Source organism: Perognathus longimembris, chromosome 2, assembly GCF_023159225.1.
Source record: "Perognathus longimembris pacificus isolate PPM17 chromosome 2, ASM2315922v1, whole genome shotgun sequence".
Lineage (NCBI taxonomy): Eukaryota > Metazoa > Chordata > Mammalia > Rodentia > Heteromyidae > Perognathus > Perognathus longimembris.
The window spans coordinates 136,423,364-136,439,315 of record NC_063162.1 but is presented as its reverse complement, the minus strand read 5'-3'; the positions used below and the strand labels follow the sequence as shown (position 1 = coordinate 136,439,315).

Here is a 15,952-nt window from a genome sequence, read left to right as displayed (position 1 = left end):
GATGAATCTCAGTACATACAAGAAGGGACTTGAATGTCCAGCTTTGGTATCTAAGGAGGTCCTAGCACGGACCTTCTGTGGATATGGAAGGACTACCATACATTCATGTTGTATCACTGACAATTCAAGCATTATAGAGCAATTCCCAGACAAAAGAATCTGCTCTATAAATCATAGAGAAAAAATTAAAAGAGCACAACGTCTTGGTCCAATTGTAAAGTATCAATCAGGAAACCAACTGATAATGCTTAAACAATATGAAGAATCCTCTCATGACCAGGAATTCCAAAAGTAGAATGGTTTCAGAAATTGTTGATTCATCAGCTCAAGACCTGCTTCTTTTCACATGACCACTCTATCGCATTCAGTCATGTCCTCATGGACACCAGCTAGCAGTCACTGGAGTACTTATCAGGTGCAGACTAGACACATCTACCAAAGATAAAAGGCCATTTTTTCTCTCTGCATGACCATTTTAAGATGAAACTTTTTGAAGCATGTCGCCATCACCTTCAATTCCCTTTCCTAGGATGAAATGGCAATCCACAGCTTGAACCACTCATCATCAAATGGAATGGTACTATCATGATTGGCTCAGAACAAGCAGGACCTATCTCTTAAGTTGTGTAAGAGGAGAGGGACATTGGAACAAAATGAGGTTCTGCTAGAGTGGGAGAAAAGAAAACAATCAACAGGAGCTCCCCAGATGCTTTCTGTATGTGAGGAAGTGCAATCAGAAAGGAGACAAGTACTCTGGCCCTCACTGGCATTTCTCCAAGTCCTTTGCCTCTCTAACTGAAAAAAGTCTTACTAACCTTGGCTATATAGACCCTTCTCTGGAACCTGGTTTTTATCCTTCTACTTCCACCAATCTTTTGATTTATTCTAATTAGTAGCAGAGTTGGCTCTCTGCCTGGTGTTTTCACTGCTAAATCAAGATTTTGAACATATGAAACTTTATGGTGACAGAGAACCCTAATAAACAAAGACTATTGTAGACAGCAGCCCCCTGGTAATAAGGCAGCGTAAGGATCTGACTGGGAAAGAAGTCAAGCTTAAGAGATAGATAAGACCTAGAAAACAATATCGCCAGGATTACAAAACTTTTGCCTCAAAAAAGTTGCACATAATTCCTTTTGTGCAGAGTAGAAATTCACAACATAAAGTTGCTCAGTGTAGGTTAGTATGGAGGAGGTCCCCAGTACCCAAAAAAAAAAAAAAAAAAAAAAGCAGTTGTACAAAAGAGAACAGGTATAATTTTAGTTATAATGCACCTCTTTTGCCATCTTCCCTAGGTCAAACAACTTCTAGTCTGCAATTTTTAATGCTATTTTCTAATTTTATCTGTAACATTTTAAAATTTATGCATTACAGACAGCTCTTTATTCAAAAAAGATGCCTTTAATATATGATAGATATTTTTGAAAATAGGTATTTTTCTCTCTCTTGAAAGCTTGTGCCTGATTTGTGTTTCCTCCTTACCCTCCCATCCACCTCTTTGTCCACATGTTCCTGATAGAGAATATCCAGGTGGCCTGTTACTTGGAAATCTGTCAGATATTGTTCATTGCAATAAAGAACACATCATATGAGTCTTTGGCATATTGTTACAGGGAAACCTTGTTTAGAATTCACTAATTAGAAATCTGTGATAATTTGAGGAAGGACTAGCTGAAGTTAACTTTTGCACTATCTATGGGGGGGTAGAGTTCACTGAAGTTCTGAATAGTGTAAACAAGATTGGAAGAGGAATAATTATCTACTTACAAGAACCAGTTGCTTTGAAAGCTTTCGAAGTATCCTTTTACATACAAACAGGGTAATTATGATTTAAACAAAGGCTGGCCTGTTTCTTGGACTTCTTTGAAATGTCAGTTACAAATTACTCTTGTCTATTCACCAAGGCAAAACCCACCCTTGTGTACTGGGTCCACAGTTGGTACTTCCCCTTACTGTATTTGAAAATGATAAACTTGAAGTTGTTTTAAAGTAATAATTTAATTCAAGCTTTTCAATAACCTTAGACAGTTGATCCATCCTATAGTGTGGGTGAAGACTTACTAATTACTAGCTTATGACAATTGGGAATGCAGAGAAGGAAAATTGCCCTAACATAGACTGTAGCAGAATAAAGGGAAATCTCCAAAGAAAACTACTCTACAGCACTGACTTTTGTTTTCTAGGCTAGCCCAGTCAAAAGCACATTTCGCCTTGCAACTCACTGTACACACACTGAAACAAAAACAATTCCCCTATGTGAAATTCTCCATTATTTTTTTGGAAAGTGTTATTCCCAACCATTAAATTAATTTCACTATTAAAGCAGTCCTCACTTGTCCACAGAGAATATGTTCCATGACTCCCAGAGGATGCCCAAACCACAGACAGCACAGAACCCTATTTGTAATGTGATTTCCCTATACATACACACCTATGGTAGTTTAACTGTAAGAAATAAAGTGCAATTCCAACAAGAAAGTACAATTTTAACAGTATGCTGTAATGTATTATGTGAGTGGTCTGTCTCAAAATATTTGACCCACATGTGCATATATATGTGTATACAGATACATATATATGGATATATGGAGATATAGATGTAGATATATAGAGATATAGAGATGTATGGTTTGGTATCCAAGGTTGAGCATGGCCCTGAAACCACAGGTACATCTTTTCATTCTCCTCTCAACCCCTTGACCATGGGCCTTGTTAGAAATGGTTCCCGATGTGGGGTGACACACAGGAATAAAAAAACCATCTCGAAAGGAACTCAGCAAGACAAAGTTTACTTTTATATCTGGCAGGCAAAAATATCAGGCAAAAACCTGGCAGGCAAGCATGCAGAGCAGGCAGGCTGCTCCCTTTTTATCCTGAACACAGCAGACCCTGCTTCTCTGCTCGATTTGGCTGAATGCAGGTTCACAATCTGCTCACAACTGGCTAGTCTGAAGAGAGTAGGATGTATTTACATAAAGTGACCGTTAAGACTTTGAGATAGAATTAGTCACACCCTCTGCTGCTTTCTTAGACTGTGTGGTGTGTGTCTTAATTCCTCGTTTCAGGAACAACCAATTAAGACAAAAACCTTACATTTTTTAAAATCCTTCCTCATCTAGAAGCATTTCCTCTTTACCTTTCTTCACTTGCTGATATTGTCTTAGCAGAATAATTAACAATAACCAAAGCAGGAACTTTGAAGCAGCTGGCTTTGATAGAAAAGATGATTTTTCTCACCTCACTGCTCTGGGACCTTATGTGTCATGCTTCCTAATATTCAGTACCAAGTTCCATTTCCACTTTCCCACCCTTCCAGCTCAGCCTCCATTTCTCCCCTTTGTCTTAGGCTGGCCAGGCTTGCCCACTTCAAAGGAAGGCAAGTGGATACTGAGAGGTCTTCCTTGCTATAAACTACCATCATCTCTATTCAGTTTCTAGTGACTTGGCTGAATTTCCACTAACAGTCTTCTGGTATGTCTGGATTGGATTTGATGTTTGGTGTCCCAAGTTTTTATGTAATTACAAAAATGGATAATGTATTATCATGGGAAACAAAACCATATGTGGTGACCTGCTCATAGTCTCCAAACTCTGATATCTGATCATTCTTGGTGGCTAATCAAATTCCTCACCTTTCACAATTAGTATAAAAACCCTTGGCCTTCACAATAATCTTGTTAGGAAAGTTTAGCAGGGATTATCCTATCCTTGAAATTCCCTCAGTAATCTTCTATCCACTGATCTCATCCTTCCTCTTGGTTATGAACCTCTACTTGTCTTGTATTTCCCAGAGTAAGGTTGTTTATCCCTGCTATTAGTCTCTATTACAATAGTCTTGAATAAAGGCTTCCTATTTTAACAAGCATCAGAGAAAATCTGAATGATTGCCATGACCTTGGGACTACAGTTGTGGACAGCACATCGCCCAGATATCTTTCTTCTTTCTTGGTAATGCTTCATCCCCACCTTGTTCTATTCTAGGAATCAGGCCTCTCTTCTAGGCTTTTCATCTCTTCCTCAACAGCCCCTAATGGACACTTGTAACAACAAAGCACTGGTAGAATCACCTGAAACTATAAACCTTGAGAGAATGGGCCAATCTATTCCAACCAACTTCGCCTAGTTTATTCAGTAAATGAGATAATCAAAATGTGAACAAATTGAAATCATTTGCAGGGTGCCAGTGGCTCACTCCTGTAATCCTAGTTACTCAGAAGGTTGAGATCTGAGGATCAAGGTACAAAGCCAGCCCTGGCAGAAAAGTCCATGAGACATCTCCAATCAACTACCAGAAAACCAGAAGTGGTGCTGTGGCTCAAAGTGGTAGAGCACTAGCCTTGAGCTGAAGAGCTCAGGGACAGTGCCCAAGCTGAGAGTTCAAGCCCCATGACTGACATAAAAACAAAATTGAAATAGGTTCTCAATATAAACACATTTTCCTTATTTGTATTATAGATATAAAATATGTATACTCTGGGCTCATTTGAATGAAAAAAAGCATAATGGATGCAGATCTTCAGTGTTCCAAATGATGCCATAAATACATTTTCTGGTCTTTTGGCAAATAAAGAATTGTGTCAAATTCTATCTCTTGAGTTCCAAGTATGTTTTTGTTTGTTGTTATAAAGGCTTTATTGTAAAAGTCTCCTCACCTAGGACTCTGATGATTTTTCACGTTTTATTCATCTGTTTCGTTGGGCTTCAAGTAAAGAAAGAGTGACAACATTCAAAATTTACTGAATTTTGTATTAATGTCAGGCATAGAATTTTCCTCTTGAGCATCTCCCTTCATGGGGGCTGATTCTGAGTTGGTTTGTAGGAAATGACGTGTCAACCATTCGTTGGTTCTCATGGCTTTGCAGTGGAGGCAGGGCTTGTCCCTTACTTGGTAACTTCCCACATTCCTTGGCCTCTGGGCCGTTTTTCTTCTTTTAATACTGGCTGGTGATGGGTGGTGTTCACTTTCACTCTCTTTCCATGAGGAGGCCCCCGAATAAGATTCTTCACTGTCACATTCAGTAGTATCGCTGTCAGGTTGGATCTGATTCACTTGGTGGAACTGAGCATGGCGCTTGGCTCGTCTTTGTTCAAGATACGCACTTACCAAGGCCACTTCTGAGTCAGTTACAGGGGAAAGTTGGCTCTGCTTTGATTTCTTCATTTGTGACGAGTCCCAGAAATGATCTTTATGTTGCCTCTTATAGGAGGAGTCTTTGCTTGCTAACCAACAAAACAAATGAATAGGTTAGGCATATTATTGATTATTATAACTTAACACTACTCAGGAGGCCTACAGCATATGTGATATCACTGTTGAGTGGCCAACTGTCAAGTCACTGTTTCTCCAATGGTTTACAAATACTGGCAACTAACTGCATTTTACCATCTCCTAAGAGCAAGGAGGGCACATAGATGCTTGACATACATATTACTTTTGAAGTTTTATAGACTCTAGAATGTAAGTTTAAAGGGAAAGGTCTCAAAATTTTTCCAGAGAAAGATACTTAAGTCTCTTATCCTGATGTTTCAGAAATTCAAGGGCATATCTGAATGTAATTTGAGTAGCAAGAACTATAATGGATCCTTTCATGGTGTGTTGGCTTCTATCAGTTCACAAAAGCTGCTACATTTTCAAGAATTGTTAACATGGGTAGACATTTTTGTCATTACTAAAAATTATGTAAACTTACAATTAAGTCAATCTACTTTTAAAGGGTAATCATTACTCGACACCCATTACTTTCTCATTATCATTTACAGTTCATTAAACTGCATAGTTTATTAAACTTCATGATCTTGATGCTATGCATGTCTGTTGTTTATGGATTTGGGAAATACTATGCAAGGAAGTACTATTGCACATCTCTCCCCAACTCCATGCTCAGTGACAGCATGTGAGTAGCTTGAAACTTTCTGGTAAGAGTATCCATAGCCTGAAAATGAGAAAACTCTAGACAGCAAGGCTTGGCATATGGTTTTGATGACTGCTAGGCTTAAGAAAATAATAGAGAACATGTTGATAATGCATATTTCAATGTCATGCCTGCAACCACTACATTGTAAATAGTGCACTGGAATGAAAAAACAGTATTTCTTCCAATATTCTATGGCTACTGCCCATTTCAGCAAAGAAGGAAGTCACATCACTGACAACCAAGTTAAGTTCCAAAATACATTATTATTTGTTTCTTTTTCATCTTGTTAACTCTAAGGGAAATAATATTCATGCTGGAACTATACTTGTTCATCATTTGTACATGGTATGGCTCACTGATGCAAGGATCTAGCAAAAACCAAGGCAAACATTTCAGGTGAATTAGTTGGCTATATAGAATTTACCATAGTCTCATATTTTTTTTATTTATAAGTTGTATAGTAGGTATCCTTTATATCAGAAAAGTTAGTAATGAATATATGTATGCATACAAATATGCACATTTTTGGAGAGCCATTCAACAGCATAGCACTGCTTCTAGATTATTGAAAAATGGGTTCATTTTCCTGTCATAACATTAGCAATGAAAGGTCTAGCACTAGCAATGAAACCACGGACAAGGTCTGTGAAGGGAACGTGCTTAGGAATGAAAAGAGCCTGAACTACGGCTGGGAATGTGGTTTAGTGATAAATGCTTGCCTAGCATGCATGAAGCCCTGGGTTTGATTCCTCAGCACCACATAAACAGAAAAGGCCAGAGTGGCACTATGGCTCAAGTGGTAGCCTTAAGCAAAAAGAAGCCAGGGACAGCTCAGGCCCTGAGTTCAAGCCTCAGGACTGAAAAAAGAAATAAAAAAAAAAGAGCCTGAACTCATACCAGTAGTTCACAGCTTCTGGTGGTTCTGATAAAGCAGCTAAGTTGCCCTTCTGCACTAGCAAAAAAAGCAAGGAGTTCACCCAGTGAAGGCTGGAGAGGCCTCACAATGCCCTTTGCTTTCCACACTCAGCACATAATTCTCTCATCATGTCCACTATCAAGTATGCACTGGCTCTCACCTTTACTTAGTGAAGGACTTGTCCCACTATCTTCATCCTTTTTATTCTCAGACATCTGTTTCAGAAATATCAATAAGTTAGGATGACCTCAGGTGTTTCTCACCAGTACTTACTTAAGAAGCACTATGGCTTAAGGACCTTTGATAATACCTAATGTTAAACATTCAGCACAGCTAAATAAATGCTCATTGTGATCTTGTTATTGCAATCCTACTTTTGCTGCCAGATTAAAAGGCCATGCTTTCAATAAGAGGGAGCAGAAATTGGAAATAAAACATCAAAGAGCTATATAGGTTGTAAGGTTTTCCTTTATCTACTTATTTTACAGAGCAATTTTGTTTATGAACAAATTTGATAATACTTAATTTTTTAAACCTGGAGTGATGGCTTATGCCTATAATCCCAGCACCCCGGAGTCTGATGCAGGAGGACTGAGAGTTCAAAACCAGTCTGTGATAGTTGGTGGTACTGTGGGTTGAACTCAGGGCCTTTGCACTTGCCAGGCAGGTGCTCTACCACTTGAGCCATGCCTCCAACTGCTATTTGCTTTGGTGGTTTCATTTATTTATTTTATTGTCAGTGATATATAGAGGGGTTACAGTTTCATACATAAGGCAAGGAGTACATTCCTTATCAAACGTGTTACCTCCTCCCTCATTTTTCTCCCCACCTTCCCTCCTCCCCAATTCCCTCTCCCTTGTCCTCCCCCACAATGCCTTGGTGTTTTTTTAAGGTAGAGTCTTGCTTTATGCTTATGCCAGACTCGGCTGTAATCTTCCTACTTGTGCTTACCATTGTCACTGGGGATGACAGGCATGTACACAACTACATCTAGCCTATGTCTCCTGTAGCCAGGATAACAGATCCCCACCACTACACCCAGCCATTGGTTGAGCTGGAGTTTCTCAAAACTTTTATGCTTAGGCTGGCCTCAAATGGTGATCTCCCAAATCACTGCCTTCCAAGGAGCAGGATTACAGGCTTGAACCACTATTCCAAGTGAGTTCTTTAAATAAGATGTCTAATATGAGACACAAATATACAAAGATTCTTTACTTGATAATTATTAAGATACTTTAAAATAATACTTTAGTACTCCATGAATATTTTAAATATGTACAGAGACAATTATTTAAAATATTGGAAGTTTATAAACCTAATTAATTATTAATAATTCTTTTATCTTGCACAAAGCTCTCTCCAAAATGCAACCATATTATGTGTGCATATGACAGTCAGAAGAAATGGATTTCTTCAGATAGTACCAATTCTAAACATTCTGCCCTAATACTCCACAAATATAATTGCCCCATTTTTCACATACTGTCTCACTTTCTGAGGCCAAAAATTATTTTGCCAAATAATGCCAAGTATAAAGCAACTACTTCAGAATGGACCAAGTATTAAAAACTATTATACCTTGGGGTTTTTTGTTTTGTTTTTGAGACCAACGTATCTCTATATTTCCTAGGCTGACTCTCAGCCTCCTGAGTGCTGGGATTATAGTACTGTGCCATGGATCTGCTCACATTTTTGTTTTTGTTTTGTTTTGTTTGTTTTGCCAGTCCTGGGGCTTGAACTCAGGGCCTGAGCACTGTCCCTGGCTTCTTGTTTTTGCTCAAGGCTAGCACTCTACCACTTGAGTTACAGCACCACTTCCAGCTTTTTTCTATATAGGTAGTGCTGAGGAATCAAACCCAGGGCTTCATGTATACGAGGTGAGCACTTTACCACTAGGCCATATTCCCGCCTTGTGCTCACATTTTTTATATATATTGATACATAATTCTTTCCTAGCGAATCTATCACCAGAAAATAAACCCCCAAAGAAAAAAACTTTGTCCACAGATATTTTCATCCCATACTATTGAGATGATATAGACTTCAAAATTCACAAGTAGACAATGGATAATTATGAAATAATCATATAGAATATAATCGCAAAATCCTGATTAAAGTATGCTATAGCACAAGGAAATATATTTCAGTTTGGGGCTAAAGAGATGCAAATCTGTGTGTAATGGTTGATCACAAGTTAGATAACATGAAAAGAAAAAAGACTTCTAGGGACATTTATATAAATAGTAGCAATAGTGGGCTTTAAGTGGTAGAATTGATTTTTTCCTTCTATTTTTTTCAAATTTCCTACATCTTGGAAAAATTGAAGTCAAACTGCCTTTGGATTGAAAAGTACCACACTTAGATGTTTATAACTGCAATTAAGATCCCTGGCCTTTCACTTAAAAAAAAAAAAATCTCTAACAAGGCAATTTGTTGGCTTTCTGGGTTACAGTAATTCTGTGAAAATCTTGAAAGAAAACTTCTCTTTAAGATACTTTAAAATAATACCTTAGTACTCCCTGAATATTTTAAATATGTACAGAGATGATTACTTGAAATATCAGAAGTTTATAAACCTAAAAATTAATCATAGTTAGCTATGTTTACATAAGATGGGGTGATCTGTATTTCACTTTCTTGTCTGCTTTCCTATAGCTCTTCATTTTATATGTGCACAATGGAAGAGAAGGATGTTTAAAAATACTTATTATATTCATGTCATTTCCATAGAAAGTGTTCATATTTGTTGGCAAATCAAAATAATAAAAATACAAAACAAAACAAAAAAACAAAATATATAGAAAAAGTTGGAAGTGGCGCTGTGGCTCAAGTGGTAGAGTGCTAGCCTTGAGCAAAAAGAAGCCAGGGATGGTGCTCAGGCCCTGAGTTCAAGCCCCAGGACTGGCAAAAAAAAAACCCAAAACCAATCAAATCAAAATATAGCCACAAAATCAAAAGAAAGATTCTGCATCAAGCTAAGTGGAATCATATGAACATTGGTTATGAAAAGCATTTTATTAACTGTCTTTGTGTGTGACTTAGTGAGTGAAAATAGCATGATGCCTGCCCTGAGAGGCAAGATAGAAAATGTGGGAGATGTTCTGTCTTTCTGCCATGCATCAACTTTGTGATCTTACAAACTCATTTAACAACATCTCCTAAGCTCAGTTTCCACATATGCAAAATAATTTCAAACTAACACTGTCCAGAAAAATACCAGCAATAGCAATCTGAATAAACACTGAACAAATATATAAACTAAACAGTTTGGGGTCTCTGAAAGCAAAAGGGCAAATGGATCTGAAAGAGTAGCAAATCCCCAGGAAATCCAGCAAGACTCATGTTGGGGGATAATTACCACCACATTGCCATCACGCTTTTACCATTACTTCAAGGTTTGTAAATGAAGGCCCATAGTTTAGCAAAGAAAATGAGGAAGTTCAAAGTGAAGGGAAAATTCCATCCTCCTCAACTAGCTCTCATGTGGTTCTCAGATTTCAAATCTGGGACCCTTCAGAAGAAGCAGTCCAGCCAATTGTAGCTGCCACGAGGGTACAAAGGGAAAGATGAAACCTCTAAGATAATTAAGTTTTTAATCAGCACTGAGTAGATGTAATTCAACATTTCAAACTATGCTTTGAAGTAAACAAATAATATGGCAGGAAATCTGGGTCTTTTCTGCTTCTATCACTCTGTCACTAACCACTTATGTGACATTGGACAAGTCACTTAATTTCCTTGAGCGCTGTCAATTAAAAATATATATAGTAGGGTGGGTATCTTACTTGTCTATAGACTGGAGGCTGGCTGAACCACATGTTCTCACGAGCTTCTTGAATTTCCAGGCTCTATGAATCCAAAGAGCCAATACAAGGGAGCAAAGGAATAACTTAGACCTCCTAAGTGATCTTGATGAAATTGCCAATGATCTATTTCAATTTTTTGTTAATTTTCTAAAGTAGCTTTTCTTGCCAGACCAAATTTAATATACTTAGCTAGCTAGTCTATCACTACTCTAATTCCCCTTTTGGCAAAGTATTTACTTTAAGAAGCAGTTAGACTTTAGAGGAAACTTCCTGGCCAGGAGGTGGTAAGGGGGAAGAACCTTTGATTATTATAATGGAACCCAGCTGCCATAGAATTAACAAAACTTCTCTCCAACTAGAGCTGATAGAGCATTCCCTTTAACTGACCATTGCCAAAGCAGGGCTCTGGCTGTAGTGTTAAATCATGGTGGCTTGATGAATCATTAGCCTAGTATTAATAGCCAGCAAAAATGTCAACATCAGCAACTTAGAAGGGCGTGATTGCTCATATATTCAAGCAGCACAGTCCAAATGAAGTAGGCTAAACCATTCCTATGAAAATGACATTTTCTTCTTCTAATAGTTGGCCCAAATTGCTGACTTTAGTTCTGTTTAATCTAATTTTGCATCTTACTCTATTCAGAAATACATTATCCTATTGTCTTATTTTAAAATACCCTAAATCCTACAGCATGTATCCTATGAATGTGAGAAACTTTTATAACTTTGATTAGAATTGCATGGCTAGGAGAGGAATTTGGAAGTAATTAACCAGTAGGAAAACTTATCTCAGCATTATATAGCATATGGACAAATTGCAAACAAATGCCTCAAAATTACAGAATTTTTATGGTACAACCACAAGACAGAAAGTTATGCAATCAAAAATGCTGCTAAATGAATATAACTATTTACAATAGGGCTGGGAATATGGCCTAGTGGCAAGAGTGCTTGCCTCACATACATGAAGCCCTGGGTTTGATGCCTCAGCACCACATATATAGAAAAAAGCCGGAGGTGGCACTGTGGCTCAAGAGGTAGAGTGCTAGCCTTGAGCAAAAAGAAGCCAGGGACAGTGCTCATACCCTGAGTCCATACCCCAGGACTGGCAACAAAAACAAAACAAATTTAAAAAAAAAACTATTTACAACATATTATTACTTTTAAGAGACAGGATATGAAAATATATACAATATAATGTCAACTGTTTAAGAGCAAAGACAGAGATATAAGAAGACAAAGTAAAAACAATATCTAGGATGTTCTCCAAAACATTATCTCCGTGAAATAAGATTACTTAAATATTCTTTATCCTTATTGATATTTTTAGATTCTCTAGAGTGAAATGGCATTATTTTCAAAACTGAAAAACTTTTAAAAAGTACCTTTCATGAGAGTAAATTTATGAAAAAAAATCCCCTAATATACATTAAAGATATTATTTAAAATGAAAAAGGATATCCTACCCAGATAGAAAACCGAGAAAAGATCATCAAAACCATTATGACGACAAAATACCAAAGCAGGAAGCTCCCTATGGTCCCACAAGACTCATCCTTCTGGCATTCATGATCCTGATTTGGAATGGAAAAACTTAAAGGTATGGGAGGAGGATCTACCTCCCAAAATAAAGAAAAAAGGTCTCCCATGGTGGCTTCTTGCTTAGAAAGTAAAGCATGCTCAAATGGATGGAAGTGACCTGTGACCCATGACAACTTCCCTGGCAACATATTATGACATACATCTAAGCAACTATTACAGGACTGGATAGATATTTCTTGACTTTGTAAGATTTTATAAGATTTATCCAAATTACTTTGCTAAAAGTTTATGATGCTTCTCCTCTGCCCACCTCTTTAAAAAAAAAAATCTCAATAGTTCTCTGCCTTAATCTTTTCTACCCTGAAATTTGTATATATTGTATTGTCATATCTTTAAATCTAAATGTTTATGGTATTCGTTATTTTTAATGTCTTTATGTATCACACCCTTGTAGATTAACATACATAATTCATAATGTTGAAGTCCTCATCAAATTGGCTATAATTTTTTTTTTTTTTTTTTTTTTTTTGGCCAGTCCTGGGCCTTGGACTCAGGGCCTGAGCACTGTCCCTGGCTTCTTCCCGCTCAAGGCTAGCACTCTGCCACTTGAGCCACAGCGCCGCTTCTGGCCGTTTTTTCTGTATATGTGGTGCTGGGGAATCGAACCTAGGGCCTCGTGCATCCGAGGCAGGCACTCTTGCCACTAGGCTATATCCCCAGCCCCAAATTGGCTATAATTTGAAGATAGGGCTTTTAAAGAGGTCATGAAGGTTCAAGTTGTAAAAATGAAGCTCTAATCTGTATTAAAGTAGGTAGCCAGGGCGGGGAATGTGGCTTAGTGGTACAGTGATTGCCTAGCATACATGAAGCCCTGGGTTCCATTCAGCACCACAAAAACAGAAAAAGCCAGAAGTGGCACCCTGGCTCAAGTGGTAGAGTGCTAGCCTTGAGCAAAAAGAAGCCAGGGACAATGTTGGCGCTGAGTTCAAACCCCAGAACTGGAGAGGAAAGTTTATTCCCAAACTGGGGGCCTGTGGCCCAAATGATGGTGACAGGAGAGAGAGGCTAAACCACAAAAGGGCCAAGCCTTATCTAAGGGAGGGGCAGGAGGAATGGCCAGGTGGATTGGATGTGACCTCAGAGAAGGGGGAGGTAACTGCCTCCAGGTGTGCCAGCTACCTAGGTAACACAGGTACTGGGTGCAGACTTAAACAGGGGGTAGGAGAAGCATCTGCATGGAGGGAGGGGGATGGACTTTACAAAATCTGTATAACTAGCATTCTCATAAGAAGAGGAAAAGAGGCTGGTTGCTGGTGAATCAATCTGTAATCCTAGCTACTCAGGAGGCTGAGATCTGAGGGTTGTGTGCTAAGCCAACCTGAGCAGGAAAAGTCCATGAGACTCTCTCCACTTAACCATCAAAAAGCTGGAATTGGAGCTGTGGCTCAGATGATAGCGCATCAACCTTGAGTAAAAATGCTCAGAGACAGTGCCCATGCCCTGAGTTCAAGTTCAAGCTCCAGTACTGACTGGCACACCCCCCCCCAAAAAAAAGGAGGAAGAGGAGGATTTGGATGAAGAAGAACAAAGAGGGGGGAAGCAGGGAGGAGGAGGAGGAGGAGGAGGAGGAGGAGGAGGAGGAGGAGGAGGAGGAGGAGGAGGAGGAGGAGGAGGAGGAGGAGGAGGAGGAGGAGGAGGAGGAGGAGGAGGAGGAGGAGGAGGAGGAGGAGGAGGAGGAGGAGGAGGAGGAGGAGGAGGAGGAGGAGGAGGAGGAGGAGGAGGAGGAGGAGGAGGAGGAGGAGGAGGAGGAGGAGGAGGAGGAGGAGGAGGAGGAGGAGGAGGAGGAGGAGGAGGAGGAGGAGGAGGAGGAGGAGGAGGAGGAGGAGGAGGAGGAGGAGGAGGAGGAGGAGGAGGAGGAGGAGGAGGAGGAGGAGGAGGAGGAGGAGGAGGAGGAGGAGGAGGAGGAGGAGGAGGAGGAGGAGGAGGAGGAGGAGGAGGAGGAGGAGGAGGAGGAGGAGGAGGAGGAGGAGGAGGAGGAGGAGGAGGAGGAGGAGGAGGAGGAGGAGGAGGTGGCAGCACTGAGTCACCAGAATGGGAGGGGGGGGGAGAGGAAAGGGGAGGGGAGGAGGGAAGCTATAAAAACAAAATGAGATTTTCTACAAACCTAGGGAACAAGTCTCAAGAAAACTAACTCTTGGTCTTGATTGAAAACTAGACATCTTGGTCTTGAACTCCCAGTCTTTTAAACTGTGAAGGAAAATGTCTTTTTAAAACTAACTCTGGTTTGTTCTTTTTAAGGGAGAGGATACACCCAATTAGTCTATGTTATTTATGGTACGCCTAATACATAAGAGCAACCTTAAAATTTGGATGGTAGTGTTCTTTTTTAAACCTTGGATTAAAAGAAATATATAAGTACATGTTAAAGATCACATTAAATGTATGCAATTTCTTTTAAAGAAGTCTCCACATGGGGTTCTGTGGGAACCTGGCACTTTAATTTTTACTGTACATTGAGTTGAATCATCCCTTCGAATATTTTTCAGAATTAGTTCATCTCTACATCCACAGCTAGAGCTAAACATTGCTGTAAGGCAACCTAAAATTGCTTTTTTTAAGGTTCACTTAAAATCAGCTAGGTAGTGGAGCATTGGGTGGCTCACACCTATAATTCTAGCTATTCAGGAGGCTGAGATCCAAAGAGCTTAGCTTGAAGCCAACCCAGGAGAGTCTTTAATGGTTATCTCCAATTAACCACCAAAAAGCTGGAAGTGCAGCTGTGGCTCAAGTGGTAGAGTGCTAGTTTGAGGAAAAAAAGCTTTAGGACAGTGTCCAGGTTCTGAGTTCAAACTATACACACACACACACACACACACACACACACACACACACACACTGGCTAGGTCTTTTAAGAGCATGGCTGATTTTCTACTGATTTTCATGTGCAATATCACAAACTTCATTCTCTTCATTCTCTTTAATCTTGGAATCATTTTAGGAAAAATTATAGTCACTGGGATGTACATGAACCGGCTTATTGTGACACGAGTTATTCATTTTTTAAAAATGGACACACTGGTTTTTTGTTTGTTTTGGTTTTTCCAGTCCTGGGCCTTGGACTCTGGGCCTGAGCACTGTCCCTGGCTTCTTTTTGCTCAAGGCCAGCCCAGCACTCTGCCACTTCAGCCACAGCGAAAACGGACACACTTATCTATATGCAGAATGAGTGCCCAGGGCCCACAGATTCAGACCTGGTGTTACTGGAGTTATTTATTCCCAAGAAGGTGTGAGCCACCTCCCATAGCTCTGTGCCCACCTGATTTGCCCCTCCTTATCCCTTTTGGTATCTACACAGGCTGAGCTCCTACAACTCAGATGGTTTTTTTTTTTAATCTTAACTCGTTTCTTATCTTCGGCACCAGGCTCACCACACTCAGCCAGGCTGCTGGCAGCTCGCGCCTATAATCTTAGCTACTCAGCAGGCTAAGATCTGAGGATCTCAGTTCAAAGCCAGCCAGGGCAGGAAAGGCTCTCATCTCCAATAAACCACTCAGAAAAGGCAGGAAGTGGTGTACTGTGGCTCGAGTGGTAGAGGCTAGCCTTGCAAAAAATAGTAACAGCTCAAGGAACCACAGGCCCTGGGGTTCAAGCCCCAGTGCCAACAAAAAAGAAAACAAAAACAAAAACAAAAAAAACCCTCCACTCCCTTTTGAACTTTTTCCACAGAATTGGAAGTTCTGGCAAGTATTATTGGGGTGGGGGGTGGGGCTTA

At 39.7% G+C, this 15,952-nt stretch overlaps 1 protein-coding gene across 1 annotated transcript; it reads right to left on the bottom strand.

Moving 5' to 3' along the window:
• Window positions 1–4,459: 4,459 nt before the first annotated feature.
• Ssmem1 (serine rich single-pass membrane protein 1) lies at window positions 4,460–12,568 on the bottom strand. The gene is made up of 3 exons (XM_048340225.1): window positions 12,105–12,568; window positions 6,992–7,046; window positions 4,460–5,220 (listed from the first exon to the last, which is right to left on the bottom strand). Exons 1-3 carry the CDS (start codon window positions 12,366–12,368, stop codon window positions 4,727–4,729), a joined length of 813 nt encoding a protein of 270 aa, XP_048196182.1. The 5' UTR covers window positions 12,369–12,568; the 3' UTR covers window positions 4,460–4,726.
• Window positions 12,569–15,952: the final 3,384 nt, after the last annotated feature.